At 33.2% G+C, this 17,171-nt stretch overlaps 2 protein-coding genes across 7 annotated transcripts in view; one reads left to right on the forward strand and one right to left on the reverse strand.

Annotated features, from left to right (window-relative positions):
• LOC112654403 (PARP1 binding protein) overlaps positions 1–16,612 on the forward strand; it is a 67,029-nt gene extending 50,417 nt beyond the window's left edge. For 4 of the 6 annotated variants that reach the window (XM_035699191.2, XM_049094163.1, XM_049094164.1 and 1 more), the window contains 3 exons: positions 692–773; positions 12,537–12,672; positions 13,306–16,612. In XM_035699191.2, coding sequence (XP_035555084.1) covers positions 692–773; positions 12,537–12,672; positions 13,306–13,646 — 559 coding nt within the window. In that variant the 3' untranslated portion in view covers positions 13,647–16,612. Of the gene's footprint in view, positions 1–691; positions 774–6,494; positions 6,612–12,536; positions 12,673–13,305 lie in introns of those variants that run through there. The other 2 variants (XR_007402320.1, XM_049094166.1) reach the window with 2 other exon arrangements.
• PMCH (pro-melanin concentrating hormone) lies at positions 14,332–15,131 on the reverse strand. Its single transcript, XM_025438690.3, has 2 exons — positions 14,883–15,131; positions 14,332–14,538 (listed from the first exon to the last, which is right to left on the reverse strand). Exons 1-2 carry the CDS (start codon positions 15,129–15,131, stop codon positions 14,332–14,334), a joined length of 456 nt encoding a protein of 151 aa, XP_025294475.1.
• Positions 16,613–17,171: the final 559 nt, after the last annotated feature.

Genomic DNA, 17,171 nt, shown 5'->3' on the forward strand with positions numbered 1-17,171 from the left:
TAACATTTGCAATTGTCATTATGCAAACAAGTGCCAATTCATGGTAAGGTGAATTTTTAGTGGTCTGCATTGGAATGATAAAATTAAGGACAATGTGGTGTATGAATATAAGTCAATATAAGGTTATAAACTAGTGTTTCTTAGAATAGACTATTCTTTATCCTTATATAATAGTCTTTTGAGTTAAAGAGGTTATGACTCTGGCTCTATTAAGCCAGAAAGGAATTTATTGAGGAATCCAGGTTTGTCTGGCTCCAAAGCTCCAGTGTTTCTTTCTCCATTGTGCCTTCTTTGACTGTCCTATTTCTAAACTGTATTTTTCTCTTGAATTCCCCTGCTACAGCACTTGTCCTTTTTTATTTTAAATTTTAGTTGTGTGGATATCTTATTTCCTTAGGCTTCAGGAGTCTGAATTCAGGGCAATGAATGAATCTACTTTCTATCCTTTATAATATCTTGTACAGTACCATATGTATATTAGAAACCCAAATATGTAGTGACTGAATCAATTAACTTAGCAAATTATCAATACTTAAAACTCTCATTAGTAGTACTGACACTTTTATACAGTGCTATAAACAATTAGATTCAGTTGTCTTTTTATTTTATAACTGCTTTTGGGTAAGAGAGGGGCAAAAACAAGTTAAAAAGCTACTTTTGTTTATATGTTTTTTGCTTTTTTTGGACATAGATCTCCCATACAAGTGAAAAATTCATCAATGAAATCTCTAAGAGAACGCATCTGTAAGTCAATGCAAGAGAAAAAAATTAAGGTACGGTTTCATGTACTGTCATAAAAATGATAAAAATGGTTTTATTTGTAGAAGAAAAATAGAAAGCTGAGCTGGATATTATAAATATACATTGTACTTGGAGCCATAAGACTTAAATGGAAAATGAGTTATGGCAGTGACATATAGAAACTTTACTCTTATATAATCGTGGCTGATTAGTCTTTGGTTTATTCAATCTGCTGTACCTAAATGAAGGAAAGAATTAAGTACTTGCTATTTTAAGTGTTCAATACATATTGTTCAGTGAATGAAGGCAAAAGTAAAGAAGATATGATGTTCTCACTTACATTTCTCACATTTTAAACTGATTCTTGAAAGACTAAATAATTTCCATTTTGTTCCTGTCTGAAGACATACAGCAGAATATCATTCATTGTAGATTAAGACAAGAACATTTCAGATTGTTTATTGATTAGAGCTATTCTTTATAACTTTATTTTATTTGAGCTAAGTTTGCCCTCATTCAAACATTTGTTCCTGTAAGTAGCCAATAATGTGTTTTTTTTTAAGTATTTAAAATTTTCTTGGTCTTCTTTTCTTTTTTTTTCTTTTTTTCTTTTTCTTTTTTATTCTTGGTCTTATTTTCAAAAAGAAATTTGGTCTTAACTCATTCGGCATACATTTATTGAGCATCTGCTATGTGCTAGATATTCTTCTATGGTTAAGAATTCATTCATTTGTTCAAAATTTTCATGTAAAATTTACAATTACCTTAAATTATCAAAGTTATTCATCTTGATACAACTTTAAGAACTCTAATTTGTATGCTTTTTATATTGCATTTGGTAAGTTAGTCCCAATTCGCAGAACTTTTAGTTATCTGTTTCATACCCAAAACCCATTCAATTTATATTAATAAGTCTTATCTTTCTTTTGGTTATTATTTGTTGTCAGTACTTAATACCTGTGGAATATGTCAAGGAGTTTTATACAATTTTTCTATGAGTAAAATTTGTCAATCCTTTGTTATATTACATAAGCACTTACAGTCAAGGCATAAGATCTTTTTGAAAAAAATCCATTCTTTTGACTTTATTAGAACCAGAAATGTAATGTACAAATTCTTTAATTTTTTTCCCTGCTATGGATACTTACAAACTTTAATATTTTCATTTAAAGATCATTGGTATAATACCCCTTAGTTCTACCCATGTCAACGCAAATGACAAGATTTCATTTTTTTTGATGGCTGAGTAATACTCCATTGTATTTATACCACCTCTTCTTTATCCATTCATTGGTCAATGGACATCTGGGCTCTTCCCATAGTTTGAACTAGAGAGTTTTATGCTAAGGGAAATAAGTCATTCAGAGAAAGACAATTATCAAATGATTTCACTCATCTGTAGAATTTAAGAAACAAAACAGGGTTGTAGAAGAAGGGAGGGAAAAATAAAGTGATGAAATCAGGGGAGACAAACCATAAGAGACTTAACCATAGGAAACAAACTGAGGGTTGTTGGAGGGAAGAGAGAGTTGGAAGGATGGGGTAACTGGGTGATGGGCATTCAGGAGGGCATGTGATATAATGAGCACTGGACTGGATGTGATAGATCACTGAACTCTACTCTGAAACTAACACTATATGTTAATTAATTGAATTTAAATAAAGAATAAAGATCAATGGGATATTTTGTTAGAATTAACTAAATCAAAATGAAAAAAATCTATTTTAAGAATAAGGTGGGTTTTTTCAATTTTATTTTTTTTAGAAACTGGTAAGAGTCAGCTCATTACAATAAAATGTATAGTCAAATTTAGAAAGTTTTGGGAAGTAGAGGAGATATTATCTAATGCTGTCTCATTTATGGATGTGGAGACCAAAATCTTGAGAAAACACCTTGTCCAAGATCTCATAACTACTATGAAATGTGGGCAAAGCCATGGTTAAATACTAATGAAATGATAATTACATTGCTACCTTTACTTAATAGTGGAGCTGGCTTAGTCTACATAGCTCTGACACAAAATGGCAATGGAGAGAGGAAGGAATTGGTGTTTATGATTATATCTTACTGTACAATGGTCTTTATAAAAGCAAAGTCTTATTGTCTGGTTACTTTTGCTCTTTTGGCATATAGTTCTTTTTTAATCATGGAAAGAATACATGATTTACATTTGAAATGGTGTCTTGCAAAGAGCACTTCAAAAATAGAAAATATTAGGGTACTTAGAATTTTGATGTCATAGATGATAATTGATTGGAAGTATCCATGTCATTATTATATGGGGCAAATGAACTTTTCTTAGATTTTAGTTTATCATTTATAAATAAAAATAAACACCCCTCTGATCACAAAATCTTATGAAACCATATTCATTTTAAGTCCTCAAGTTTTATTTCCTACTATTGCTTATTAGGAAACTTGTCCATGGTGGTCAAATAAATTCTACTGTGATAGATAGGAACCTTTAGGGAATGGTTACATCCCAACACCCCCTCATCCCCCATTTCAAGCAGTTTATACAAGTATCCTCATATCTCTTTCTTAAAAGATTTTAAGATTTTATTTTAAGGATACTTACCTCCTTATATCTCTGTAAATTAATTGTATTCCTTTCATGGTTTAGCAGTATTTTGTGCATCAGGCACAACTGAAAAGTCCCATGTACAGGTGTTTTCCTTATTCTGAGTTTAATGTTTTTGCCCATATACATACAATAATACATAGGATAATCAGCAGTAACTGATTTAGTAATTTAAGTGAGCTGATCAGGAAAATGCTGGATCTTTAAAACATAGAGTAGCTAGGACAGTGAAAATTAGGGTTTAGGTGGTTTGAAAATAGACTGGCTATAATTGGTACCTTTGTAAGTAGTCAGGCAGCCCAATGCTCATGGTGTTGGAAAATTCTTAAATAGATATCCAAGTTGAACTTTTAGAGTCTTAGAAAACTCTGGGTACATCCAAATTAAAATGTTAGATTGAGCTTAACTCATAGAATTTCTCTCTCCTTACAATGTCTATAAAATAGTAACTAGCAAAAGCATTCATCGAGAGCAAACAATAAAGAATAATACAACTAGATACAATAACTTCAAAAATGAGGCCAAGGAAAGAATCTGAAGATTTTGGGGGGAAGAGTCACAATATGACTTAATAACAATATAGCCACAGTCCCCAGATACTATACTAGTGAGAATTATCACTAATATATCCCAAACTGAGGGGCCAACTAAGTGCGTGTGTTCCTTTTTTTTCCTTCCCCCCTTATTAGAGAAATAGTAGAAGTGGCAACGAGGGATGCCTGGGTGGCTGGCTCAGCAGTTGAGCATCTGCCTTCGGCTCAGATCATGATCCTGGGGTCCTGAGATCCAGTCCTGCATTGGGCTCCTCACAGGGAGCCTGCTTCTCCCTCTGCTTGTGTCTCTGCCTCTCTCTGTGTGTATCTCATGAATAATAATAATAATAATAATAAAAAAGTGGCAACTAGATAGTAATGAGTAATGTGGTTAAAATGTGAAAAATGAACGCTAGAACTTATATACTTACACAGATGAAGCCTCCAATGCCATGTGATGAACTGGGGAAATGATCCAAATGACCCCCTTCCATTTGAATGAGATATAGTGGCTAAGTAGACGGAGTAAACCTTCTTACAGTACATATAATGCATAATAAACTCCTACGAGAAAGTGTAGCTAGCACCCAGAACATTTTCAAACTGTCTCCTCTGCTGTGTCCACCATTCCTCAGGCTACTGAAAATGAGGAATAACAAAGTATGCGGCCTTCAAAATGTAACTGAGGAGAAAATAAAATGCTCTCAAATAAGGAGGGAACAGAATCAAGAAATCACTAACGGTCTTAGAGGCTTCTGTTTGGAGCTAGGATACGGTGGCAGAAAACAATTTCTGCTACAATAACAAAATGAAAAGCATATAAATGGGAGAGAATATATTTTAAAGACATAGGAAAGCTATGTAAACAAAGTGGTTTAAGTAAACTAAAAATCTGAGGAGGGTAAAGTCCTTCTGAGGTGAGCACCTTATTATCAGCTTCTTTCTTCCCCAGGATTATTTGCCAGTTTTAGATACATGCCAAGGATTGATATTTGACCACATAAAGGAACTACTGGTAGAAAGAGGGACCAACAAAGACTGTGGATATCTTGAGGGCTGGCAACAGTTTGGAACCTTTAGGAGCCCTGAATGCATGGTTATTTTTACCTAGCGCACATATTCTGGATTTTGAAGCTGAGTGGGAGGCCGAAGAGCTTGTTTGGTAAACTAATATTGTCTGTGCTCTTGAGCGAGCTAGAAGACAAGGCTCTGCTTGAGGAGTGGGACCCACGTTCAACATGTGGCTGTCTCCTTTCACATATTTGTCATATTTGGAAATGAAGTAAGATGGGAGGCCAAAGAGTACAATGTATAAACCTCTGAAAGGCAAACTGAACCCTCCTCCCCCACCCAGACTTTTAGGTCAGAGATGATAGAGATTCACAACGTTCTTGACTTAAAGCCAGGGAAGGACATTCCTGAGGAAGAGATTAGAATCAGAAGTCAGATGTAAGTTATGACACATGTAATTGAGCTCTTGGTCAGCCCAGTCCCTGACTGCACTGAGGTTATCAGCCCTTTGCTATGTCTACCTACTAGAGACAAGGGAAACCTTGTCTAGTGGAAGAAGGTTCTTCATCGGGAGCCTCTACACTTTCTTTACACACAGTATCCAGCATGAAATAAAATATACTGGACATGAAAAGAAATAGGAAGTCTTGTCTTTTAATTAAGAGGGAAAACTAACAATAGTGGCAGATGCACAGATAATCCAGATATTTGAATCAGCTGACAAGGAATTGAATATTTTTTGATATGTAAAAGTTAGGAAAAGAAGGGCAAAATGAATGAAAAATTGGGGAATTCCAGCAGAGAATTAAAATCTATGAAACTGTATAGAAGCCATTCCAGAACTGTAAAAACATTATCTGAAATTAAGAACTCATTACTTGATTTTAATAGTAGACTGGATGTAGCATTAGGTTGCAAAACTAGACTTGAAGATAGGTTGTTAGAAAAATTAGAAAAAGTCTAACATGTCTAATGTGCCCAATTAGAGTCCCAGAAGGAGAGGAGAAAATAGGAAAGAAATGGTATTTCCAGAAGATAAAATGATTGTAATTTTTTCCCAAAGCCTAATTGGTCCTTTTATATCAGTTGATACTTAGAAGACGTAGGGAACAGACGGGAGGTCTCTCTTACTAATATAAAGTTGCATATGGGTTCCAGTCTTAGAGACTCAGGAAACAGAAAATGTCTGAGTCCTTTGAGGATCCATTTGCGGCACATAAAATGGCACAGAATGGGGCACCTGGGTGGTTCAGTCGGTGAAGTGTCTGCCTTCGGCTCAGGTCATGATCCCAGGGTCCTGGGATATACTACATGTGGCTAGCAGAGTATAAAAACAGTTGCAGTTCTGGTGGATTAGATAACCACAAAAGAAATAACTAGAGACCAATAAGTAAAGGAAATGGTGCTCTGACCACGAGAGATGAGAATAAGATTTAAATAGAATGGAAGAGAGACTTCCAAGCTGAGCACATAACCTGATGAAAGTATTAGATTATCTCAGTGGTATAGACTGTATATTGGGTAGTTGTAGAAAATAAGTGAATAAATAGTATGAGGCAAGGTTAAGGAAAATGTGGCTTTTGTGGTTTTAAGGAATAGTTTTTTCTTTCTTTTTTTTTTTTTGTAGGGCTTATTATGTGCATGAGAACCTGAGAAAGGTGGACTATTTAAGACCCGTAAAGGGACGGTGGATATAATAGGGCCTACAGACTCAGATGCATAATTCTCAGTACCTAAATATGAGGTAGGTTTTCCCTGTGTGTATGCATCTCTCTTGTTCCTTTACCCAATGGCATCACCATTCTGTTGAATAGAGGAGTTTACTTTGTCTAGACATGTTTTTCTATCTCAAAGCTTTTGTCCTCAGAGTGATTTAGCTGTTCTTTGCCCATCTACTTCTCTCATTTCTGTATCACATGGTTTCCTTTCGTTCTGTTAAGGAGTAGAATCCATTCTGTAAGTCTCTTTCTTTCTCTAAGCTTTGCTTACTCATGTCTCTGTTCCCTCATGCCTTCCTCTTGCTCTTGTTATACTGTTAAAATTTTACTTATTAATTGATTCATTCACCAACATGTATTATTAAATGCCTCCTGGGTACCAGACAATGTTCTAGGCACTAGGAATAGGGTAGTGAACAAAACAGACAAAAACCTTGCCCTCATGGACAGGTCTTCCCCAAATATTTGTAGGGCTGGGATACAAGAATATAAACAAAAGTCATTGGCCCACTCCTGGATCCCCTTTCAACCCTTATTCTGTGCCACACTCAGGGACACTCCACCAAGAGGTGTGCACACTCTACTCTCCATCACCCTCGCCATAAACTGTAAGTCCTTGAGCCTAGAGCAAGAGGCTAGTCCAGTAAGGAGGGGAGGGCCGCAGGAGGGCCAGAGCAGGTCACCAGTTGCCATACTAAGGGTTTCATTCATGGAGCTTCCATTTTAGTTGGGAGAGGCAAATAATGAACAAAACAAGTGAATCACGGGGAGCATTAGAAGGTTAGTAGTGCTGTGGAGTGAAATAAAGCTGCAGAAGGGAGTAAGGAGAGTGTGTTCCTTTGTGTGTGTTTTGGCTTTAAATAGGATGCTCAGGGACTCCTGGTGGCTCAGCAGTTGAGCGGCTGCCTCTGGCTCAGGGCATGATCCCGGTCCCGGAATCAGTTCCGCATTGGGTTTCCTGCATGGAGCCTGCTTCTCCCTCTGCCTGTGTCTGTCTGTCTGTCTGTCTGTCTGTCTCTCTCTCTCTTTCTCTCTCTCTCTCTGTGTGCGTGTGTCTATCATGAATAAATAAGTAAAATCTTTAAAAATAAATAAATAAATAAATAAATAAATAAATAAATGGATAGATAGGATGCTCAGTAGAGGTTTTTTTGAGAAGGTGACATTAAGCAAAGACTAAGAGAGTGAGCAGCGTTTTTCAGTAGAATGAAAATGGGATGTTTGTATTAAATGAAACTAAAGTTGAATTCATTGGGCTGAAATAAATTGGCATTTATTGAGTACCTACAAAGTGTCAAGTGTTATATTAGGCATTTTATATCCTTCATTCCAGTTAATCCTTGTTCACTTCTAGAAGGCATCATTTTCTAGTCTTATAGTTAGTAAGTAAAAGAGCAGGGTTTGTATTCAAGTATAAGACTTCAAAGACGTCATGCTATTTCCAAAGAATAAGTAAAGGCATAGTAATTATAGTGAAGAGTTATAAAAAAATAATGCTACTACTTTTGCTACTATTGTGTGTAGTAATGCTACTATTATCTTTCTTAACAAAATAAGTGAAATTTCACTGACGAAGAAATTATTTGATGCATTTACAATCCATATACCATTAAGGGTAGCAAATTTGTTCTTTTGAAAAGATAATAATATATGAAAAGATAAATTTAGAATTTATTTTCAGTTATATATTACCTATGTATTTTGAGAATAATTTACTTTTTCTTTTTTTTATAATTTTTTAAATTTAATTTCCTTTTTCGAACTTGCTGATATATTTATCAGCATAATGAGGCTTACCACTTTCATTATCTTAGTGCAGCTAACTCTGAGAATGACTGCCACTTTTTGGTGTTTTGACTCATTTGTTTTGATTTAACAGGAGTCAGGCTTTCCTATGTGAAGTACTATTTTCCTCAAAGTGGGAACCTACTAATAATTCCAATTTAAAAAGAGCTTGTGGCAAAAGGACTTTTCCAATTCTTGGCAAGTTTGAAGTTCATTGCAATTTTACTGTGGATAGAAATCTTTCCAAAGGGGGGAAATCACTCTACAAAGGAAAACATTCAATCCTTTTCTGTCATGTGATTTGAACATAAAATGATTTTAACAGCCATGTATGAATCTGGACATTATTCTTAGTTGTTTAGTACTTCAAAAGCACTTTCAAGAGGGAATTGTTTTGCTTGTTTGTGATTCCAAATCAAATACACAGAAAGATTTGGAAGATTTACAACAGGAAGTAATCTCAATTCTATGTAGCCACTAATCTTGTGCAGAAAAATTCAACTTTTATGAACAAAGGAAAAGCAATCTCTTTTAAGTTATGAATACAAGCCAGTGCATTTTGTATTGTTTCAATAACTAAAATGAAGATGCTGATTATAAGTTCAGTTTTTGAGTGGCATTCCTAGAATAATTTTAGAGCTGGCCTGGTCCTGAGGAATCCAATTTAACATATTTCTTACTCTGCAGAAAAATTATCCCCATATATGTTATTGCATTAATTAATTGCATGGTGTCTACATGGATCTCTAGAACTTATATAGTCCTTTTTTTACCTGTATTTAATTCTGACAGTTATGTGAAATAAATATTATTCCTATTTGTGGATAAATGAAAGGTTTAGAGGTTTACCTGAAATCATCTAGTTTATAAGTGATAGGGCCGGTATTAGAAGGCAGTTCTTTTAACTGCAAATCTGATTCCTTTCCCATCACATCATTGTGCATCTTTTTGTGCATGATCAGTGAAAATCTCTAGGTCTTTTTCATTTGTTACTTTTAAGTCAGGTTTTCCTCATCATCATCTGTAATGGATATTTTGATCTTAAATATAGGAGTTTGGTTATCCTCATTCATCTTCATCTTATTATTTTCTACTTATGGTTCTAGCTTTCTGACATCTTTTCAGTCTTGAGTCTGTTATCCAATTTATTTATTATTTCTTCCAGCAGCAGGTCAACAACAGGTTTTATAAGTAGAATGTCTTGATTATAAGAGTCATCCTAGTAATCTCTTTAATATTCTGGGTGCCTATCACATAGTTGGAACTAAGTCATAATTGATTTTAAAAAAAAGAAATTTTTGTAAGGGCAGGGAAAAGAAAACCCATATATAATTTCTTACAAAAAGAAAAACAAATACCTTCAATGTAACTACTTAGTTACTTCTTTTGGACATAAGTATTCCAAGATTACCATAGAACTGTTGTGGTTCTGAGGTTTTGATATTTTTATAAGTGATATTTTTTGTAGTGTATAAAGTGGTTAACTATTTCCTTTCACATCTGAATTCATGCTCAGTATTTTAAAAATCCATTGCCTTATAATTCTGGTTTTCTGAAATTACCCTACTGTCACCGAGGCTCACGAATTTCTCTCTAGGAGGCCTGAAGATAGGAAATCTAGTATAAAGAGGGCTATGTACTTATTTTGTCACTGTATTTACGTCAAAAATTACTAAAAATAACACAGCTTTCTAAAGAAATGTTTATTTTTGCGAACCATGAGATTGAGAAAACATCAATTTTCTTTTTTTATATGTATATTTTTTTATTGGAGTTCAATTTGCCAACATATATAGTATAACACTCAGTGCTCATCCTGTCAAGTGTGCCCCTCAGTACCCATCACCCAGTCACCCCATCCCCCCGCGCACCTCCCCTTCCACTACCCTTTGTAAGTTTCCCAGAGTTAGGAGTCTCTTGTGTTTTGTCAATTTTTTGTACTAAATATATAATTATTGTATTTATATTTAGAGTGTTTTGTGGGTAGTGCTGATACAGATTCTGTGGTGGGATGCTAGAATCCTCCAAGCCACTCACAGGTGCATTCACCGTCTGGGTACTATGAAAGTGATAGTCACCTAGCATTCATTTGCGTTCGTGGGCTTACCATACTCTTTATAACTAATTTTGGGCAATAAGTTTAAAATTTTCCCTAAGCAGTAACTCTGATCCAATGAAAGATATGTTGTGGGATGTCACAGATAATAATAATGATAATATTAAAGATATTTCAACAGTACTGGTTTTGCAGATAGAAATAAAAGGTTTTTGATAACATTATAGTAATAATGTGATGTAATATAAACATAAAGTTCATTTTATTAACAAAATTTATTTTAATAGCTTTATTATTTGATTTAATTCTGTATTTTTGGAATTACTAAAGTCCAGAAAAAAGTCTAGTTAAAACCTTTAGCTATGGGATCCCTGGGTGGCGCAGCGGTTTAGCGCCTGCCTTTGGCCTGGGGCGCGATCTTGGAGACCCGGGATCTAATCCCACGTCAGGCTCCCGGTGCATGGAGCCTGCTTCTCCCTCTGCCTATGTCTCTGCCTCTTTCTCTCTCTCTGTGTGACTATCATAAATAAATAAAAATTAAAAAAAAAACCCTTTAGTTATATTTTAGGGCATCTCATGATGGAAACTGTATAGTGGTAGTTATATTCATATAGATTCAGGATCCGTCATCCATAATCAAGAGCCTACTCTCTTGTATTGTTTAAAATAGTTTTTGATTTTTTACATTTTCACATTTCTTTCAATTTTGTGAATTTTTGTGCTTAAAATGGACGCTATCAAACTCCAGTTGTCTAAATTTTGAAGCAAATTAAACATGACTTTTAATGATCTGGGAACTGGAACTCTCATAGACATACCATTTGTCAGAAGGATATAAAACTTGTCATCCTGGGAACACTTGCTTTTTGCCTTTTTTTTAAAGATCTATCATCTATCTATCTATCTATCTATCTATCTATCTATCTATCTATCATCTATCTTTCTTTCTATCTATTTAGAGAGAATAGGTGCTAGCAAAAGCATGGGGGAAGGGGCAAAGGGAAAGGGAGAAGGAGAGAAGCAAACTCCTCGCTGAGCATGGAGCCTGGCCTGGGGGTCAATCTCAGGACGCTGAGATTGAAATAGAAAATTGGATGGTTAACCGACCGAGCCACCCAGGTGCCCTTTGGAAACACTTGCTCTTATGAAGCAACTGGATTAATTTAATTTCTTTTAAACTGAAGCCTGTGAATTTCACTGCCATTATTTTTGCAAACATTTAAGTTGATTAATACAGTAATCTTTCTGAATGTATAATATAATATTAAACTAGTCAATATGAAATATATAAAGTGCTATTTCATACTTTATGAACTGTATCAACCAATATTTTGTAAGTAATGTTCAGCATAATGTAATTGTTTTGAAGTGTTAAATTTTTGAATTGTTGAGGTCCTCTTTATTCATTTATCTGAAATTTAAACATCTATTTCTGAAAATGTTTTGACATCTCAATTTGAAGTTATCTCCTCATGATAACTAGACTTCATTACACATCAGCTATGATTACTGAAATTTGCATTATCCATATACATTACTTTGTTCTGAAATTAATTTCTATCCCTAAAACAGCCACTGGTTTTATGTTTGCAGAATACATTACCAAAGCTACTTTTTTGACATCCTTTTTTGTAGTTAAGAATTAAATTTAGAAAAAAAAAAAAAAGAATTAAATTTAGCTTTCTGATTTTCTCCTACTTATGATCTTTGAAGATAAATGCAAGAGTTTATTTTGAATATCTGACCATTCAATCACTTGGTCATATCTTCCTAGAATGGTATATTTGAATCATCTTTCTTATTTTCCTAAATATTCAAGTAGTCACATATTCTGGAATCTAAAATTGATTTTTCTCAACTCTTACAAAAACTATAAAAAGTTTGCATAAAGCTGGTATTACTAAAAATAACAAAAATGCCAGTTGTAACAATGGATGCGATTGTAAACTATGAAACATCAAGGGTTAAAAGTTTCCATTGATAATGAAATTTTTAAGAGAAATTTTTATATCTTGATTACTGTAGAATATATTTCTATCTGGATAAAAAGAATAAATCAAAATAAATCAAATAAAATAAATTGCAAAATCTTCTTTCTTCCTGTTACTAGATGAAGCAAACCTTAATTAGATCTCAGTTTACTTGTACTTACAAAGACGACTGCACAATAAGCAAGGATAAATGGAATGATATTAATTCAGCATCAAAGCCTTTGTCTATCCTTCACGTGGAAAATGACTTTTCTGGTAATTGAACTTATTTGAGTAATTAAATGACTATTTAATTCTAGTGTATTAATTGTTTTCTTTTTTAAGATTTTATTTATTTATTTGAGAGGGAGAGGGAGAAAAAGCATGAGCAGCGGGAGAAAGGAGAAGCAGACTTGATCCCAAGATCTCAGGATCAGGACCTGAGCCAAAGGCAGATGCTTACCCAACTAAGACACCCAGGCGTCCCACATTGGTTTTAACTTAATTAAAACTAGATTTTGTTTTGCAAAGTATGAAATGTAAAATGTAAAATTTTATATTTTTAAGACCTGGGTTTATTTAAAAAGTTAAATCTAAGTATGAATCTAGGAGGAATAGGACACAGTTTGATTTAAGTAAATGTATTTAAGAAATAACTTGTCATGCATTCAAACAAAACAAATATTTGTAGTTTGGAAGGATAATAAATGATATGGTAAATGGTAAAATGAAAAGTAATGGGATAGTAATGTAGCTGTATTTGCTCATCATGTAATTTATAGTGTTATGTGATTATAAATCAAAATTTTAAATATTCTTTAGTGATTTTTAAAGTTTATTGTAAAATTTTCACATGGAATAATACTAAATATTATAAAATTTCTTTCCTCTTTTCATCTTGCATAACAGAAGGTGTAAATTCATCTGTTGGAAGGCCAACAATTGGAACAAGTTCTGGAAATGTTCATCTGGACAGAAGTAAAAGTGAAAAAGTAGCAAGAAAACCAAGTAGTCAGACAGGAAGTAAAAGCTCAAAAAGGAAACAGGTGGACTTAGATGATAAAAATAATCTCTGTGATTATGAAAATGAACCAGCGCAACATAAAAATGTTAAGATACCCAAGACATCAAACAATTTCCAGAATAAATTGTGTGGCAAAATAGTTGGAGTAGCAAAAAATAACAAGTGTACGGCCAAGAATAAATTGATTACTGGCCAGACAAAGTTAACTCAATTTTTTAGGCTATGAATTTGTTTTTTATGTGCTTTAGATTTCTGTGTATATTTAACCATTCACCAGGGGCATCTACTTAATTTTTAAGAGATCAAGGTGTAAGTTGTGATCCTTTGTTATATTAGTCTGAAGTGTATATAAGATTAGTATGTTAAGCATTTAAAAAACACTAGTAAGTCATAATTATGCAGAATATTCACAAAGTTTAATGCACAGATAAAGCATATCATTTAGGCTACAGATACATCTTAATAACTTCTTTTAAAGCAGACATTTAACATAATACAAGTTATAGTAATGTTAAGAGCTTTTTCTCTGACAGACAGTTAAATGATTTTGTTTTCTTCAGAAATGATGATGTGGTCCAACAGGTTTCAGACTTGCCAACAAGGTCGATAGACTCTTCCCAGCATGCACCTGAGCACTGGAGGGAAAAAAAAGTTTAAATTGCTTAAAGCACTATTATCACACAGAATTTATTAGAAATGAGAGAATGGGTCTAATACAGCTAATTCTGAATAAATCAAAATCACAATAACTCTTAAATGCTTTTTAGCCCCACATCTTTGGCAGGGGTCACTTAATGTCAAGTGTAATTAAACCATGGTCTTATTTTATTTTGTTAAGATTGGATCCAAATCCAGTTAAACTCAGAATTCTATTTTATGGTATTAGATATAAGAATTGAATTTTAAAAAGACTACTCACTGTCAAAATCTCTCCTTCCTATAGGAAATTTAGCTGAATTTTCTTCATCCCCAATTTCTCTCTTTTCTTGTGTCGATTCAGTATTCTGAACTCCATTTTCAGCTGGAAAAGCTACGGATCCTTTTAGTGCAAGATAAGGTTTTATAGCCAGATTCAGTGGCAGACCATGATTTAAGAAATTATGTTTGGAGCCTGTGTTCTGTAAAGAAAAGATTGATTTGTGTTTTAGCTGCCTTACTGGTAATAGAACTATAATATATTTATAATATTCTCATTGATCAGTTCAGAGATATTTTGCACTGTTTTGACTCTTTAAAAATACGTTAGATACAAGTTTTTGGGAAAAAAACTTGTGGATAAGAAGTATTGTCCAGAGTGGAAGAACAACCTGATATGTATGAAATTTTATTGTTGTCCTAAAGCATAATGTGACTGTTTATATTATATATACTTCTGTTTATAAAAGTATCAACTTACTTTCAAAGATATCATAAAAATCATTCAGATTTCCATCAGAGAAAGGATAAATCACATGCTACTCACCTTTGAATTTTTGTTTTCCTCATCATTCATGAAACTGCTGTCATCATTTTTATATTGTTCCAGAGAAGGAGCAACAACTGACTTTTGTGGAGTATCTTCCTTCTGAAGGGCTTTTCCCAGTCTGAATGTATTAAATACCATGTCGTCTTCTAAATTTCTTATGGACTTGGATGCTGAAAGTAAAATGCCTTGAGAAAACAGAGAAAAAGTTAGTATTAATAGGTAGGAAGAAAGACTCATTTTTGCCATTCTTAGTTTGATGTTTGCATCGAGTCAAGTAAGGGTATGTAAAATGAAGAAAAATTTCTCAACCTACTCTGTGATTCCTACCTTATATATATTCCAGCTTGAATAGAAAACACTTCAAAGACCTAGACTTTCATCATTTTAGAAATGACTCATCAGATAGAGGCGAACCCCTTGTATAGCTGCTAATACCTACATTGTTTTGGTTTTAGTAGCATATTGTTTATTTTGAGTCTGAATTTTCTCAGAATCCGATTAAGATCCTTGGTAGAATGCTTTCTTTTGAGTAGATTACAGTCTCTTGAAAATGGATTGTTATTAAGGAAGACCATAGGACACCAGGCTCTCCATATTCTTATTGTTTTCTTCTGTATATTTTCCAATTAAGTATGACATTAAAACTAAAGTTATTTTATTTGAAGTTGATAAAGATAAAAGTGTTATTTACTTTTAATCCTGACTAAGTGTTATTTACTTTTTAATCCTGACTAAATTGAAAGAATCTTTAAAAAGGATTTTCTTACATAAATGCTCAGTTTAGTCTTCGGTGATTAAAGTATATATGCCTGTCAGTGTGGACAAAAAGTCATTCCTAATATATCAAAAGTTGACCTGTGAGGTGTGTTTTATCTCTGCATTTACAAAAGAATATTATATTTATTAATGAATTTAACAATTAATGAATAAGAAGTCCATGAAGAGAATATTTTTATGTCCCATAAATATCAATTTTGGATAAATATGTTGTAATGATTCTTAAACATTTAACTATAATTTTTCATTTTGACCCCACCAAGTAAGATAATATATTCTTTTATTCATCTTCTGGTACATATGTGCAAAATTTTTTCTACAGTATATTCCTAGGTATGGAATTTCTGAGTCCTGGAATACACATATTCAGCTCTACTGATGCCAAAATATTTACAGAATAGTAGTAGCCAATTAAAGCTCCCACCAGCAAGGTTTGACAGTTCCCATTGTTCCAAGTCCTAACCACTACTTGGGTATCTTAATGTCCTTTTAATTTGCATTTCTCTGATGAACTAAAGAAGTTGAGTGTCTTTCTAGATGTTTATCATTCCTCTTATATAAAATGCCCTTTTAAAAAAATCTGTGTCCATTTTTCTTTGGGTGGTTTGTCTTTCTCATATTGATTATGGGAATTCTTTATATATCCTGGATATTATTCTTTGTTAGTTAAGTGTGTTTTAAATATTTTTTTTCTCACTTTGTGACTTGTCTTCTCAACCCCTTTGTGGTGTCTTTTGGTGAATCAAACTGCTAAATTTTATTGTTTAAATTTATTTTTCTTTCTCTTTATGGTTAGTACTTTCAACATGTTAGAAATTTTTTTCCAATTACGAGATCATTAACATATATCTATACATTCTAGAGTTTAAATGTTTTGATGTTTACATTTAAATTCTTAATTCATCTGAAATTTTGTATATGACGTAGAATAAAAATACAATTTTACTTTTTCCTGAGGTCCTTACACATTTCTTCATCTTGTCTCCACTAATCTGCACTGACATCTCTGTAGTATATCAACTTTCTACATGTGGGTTTCTTTCTGAACTCTTATTTCACTGCCAAATCTAGTCTTAATTGTTATAATTTTAAAATAATTTTTGATAACTCTTAGGTCAGGTTTCCCAGCCTCCTATTCATCTACCAGTTTTTTTTCTATAGCAGTTCCTGAGTACTTTTGTCCATTTTTTTTTCATATAAGTCTTAACATCAGCTTTTTCAGCTTTTCAGTTTTTCAAGCTTTTCAAGATCCATGAGAAACTTTGGTGGGATTTTGAAGGGAATAGTATTGATTCCATAGATTAATTTTAGGGGGTAATTGAGACTTTTAAGATAATTCATTTTCTTCCCTGTGAACATGGTACTTTTCCATACTTATTTAGATTGCTTTAATCTTTTAATAACATTTACTATTTTCTTCATAAAGTTCTTAGTTTTTGTTGAAAGAATTAGAATCGGAGAAGGACAAACATTATATGGTCTCATTCATTTGGGGAATATAAAAAATAG

The sequence above is a fragment of the Canis lupus genome, chromosome 15 (genome assembly GCF_003254725.2).
Source record: "Canis lupus dingo isolate Sandy chromosome 15, ASM325472v2, whole genome shotgun sequence".
Taxonomy (NCBI): domain Eukaryota; kingdom Metazoa; phylum Chordata; class Mammalia; order Carnivora; family Canidae; genus Canis; species Canis lupus.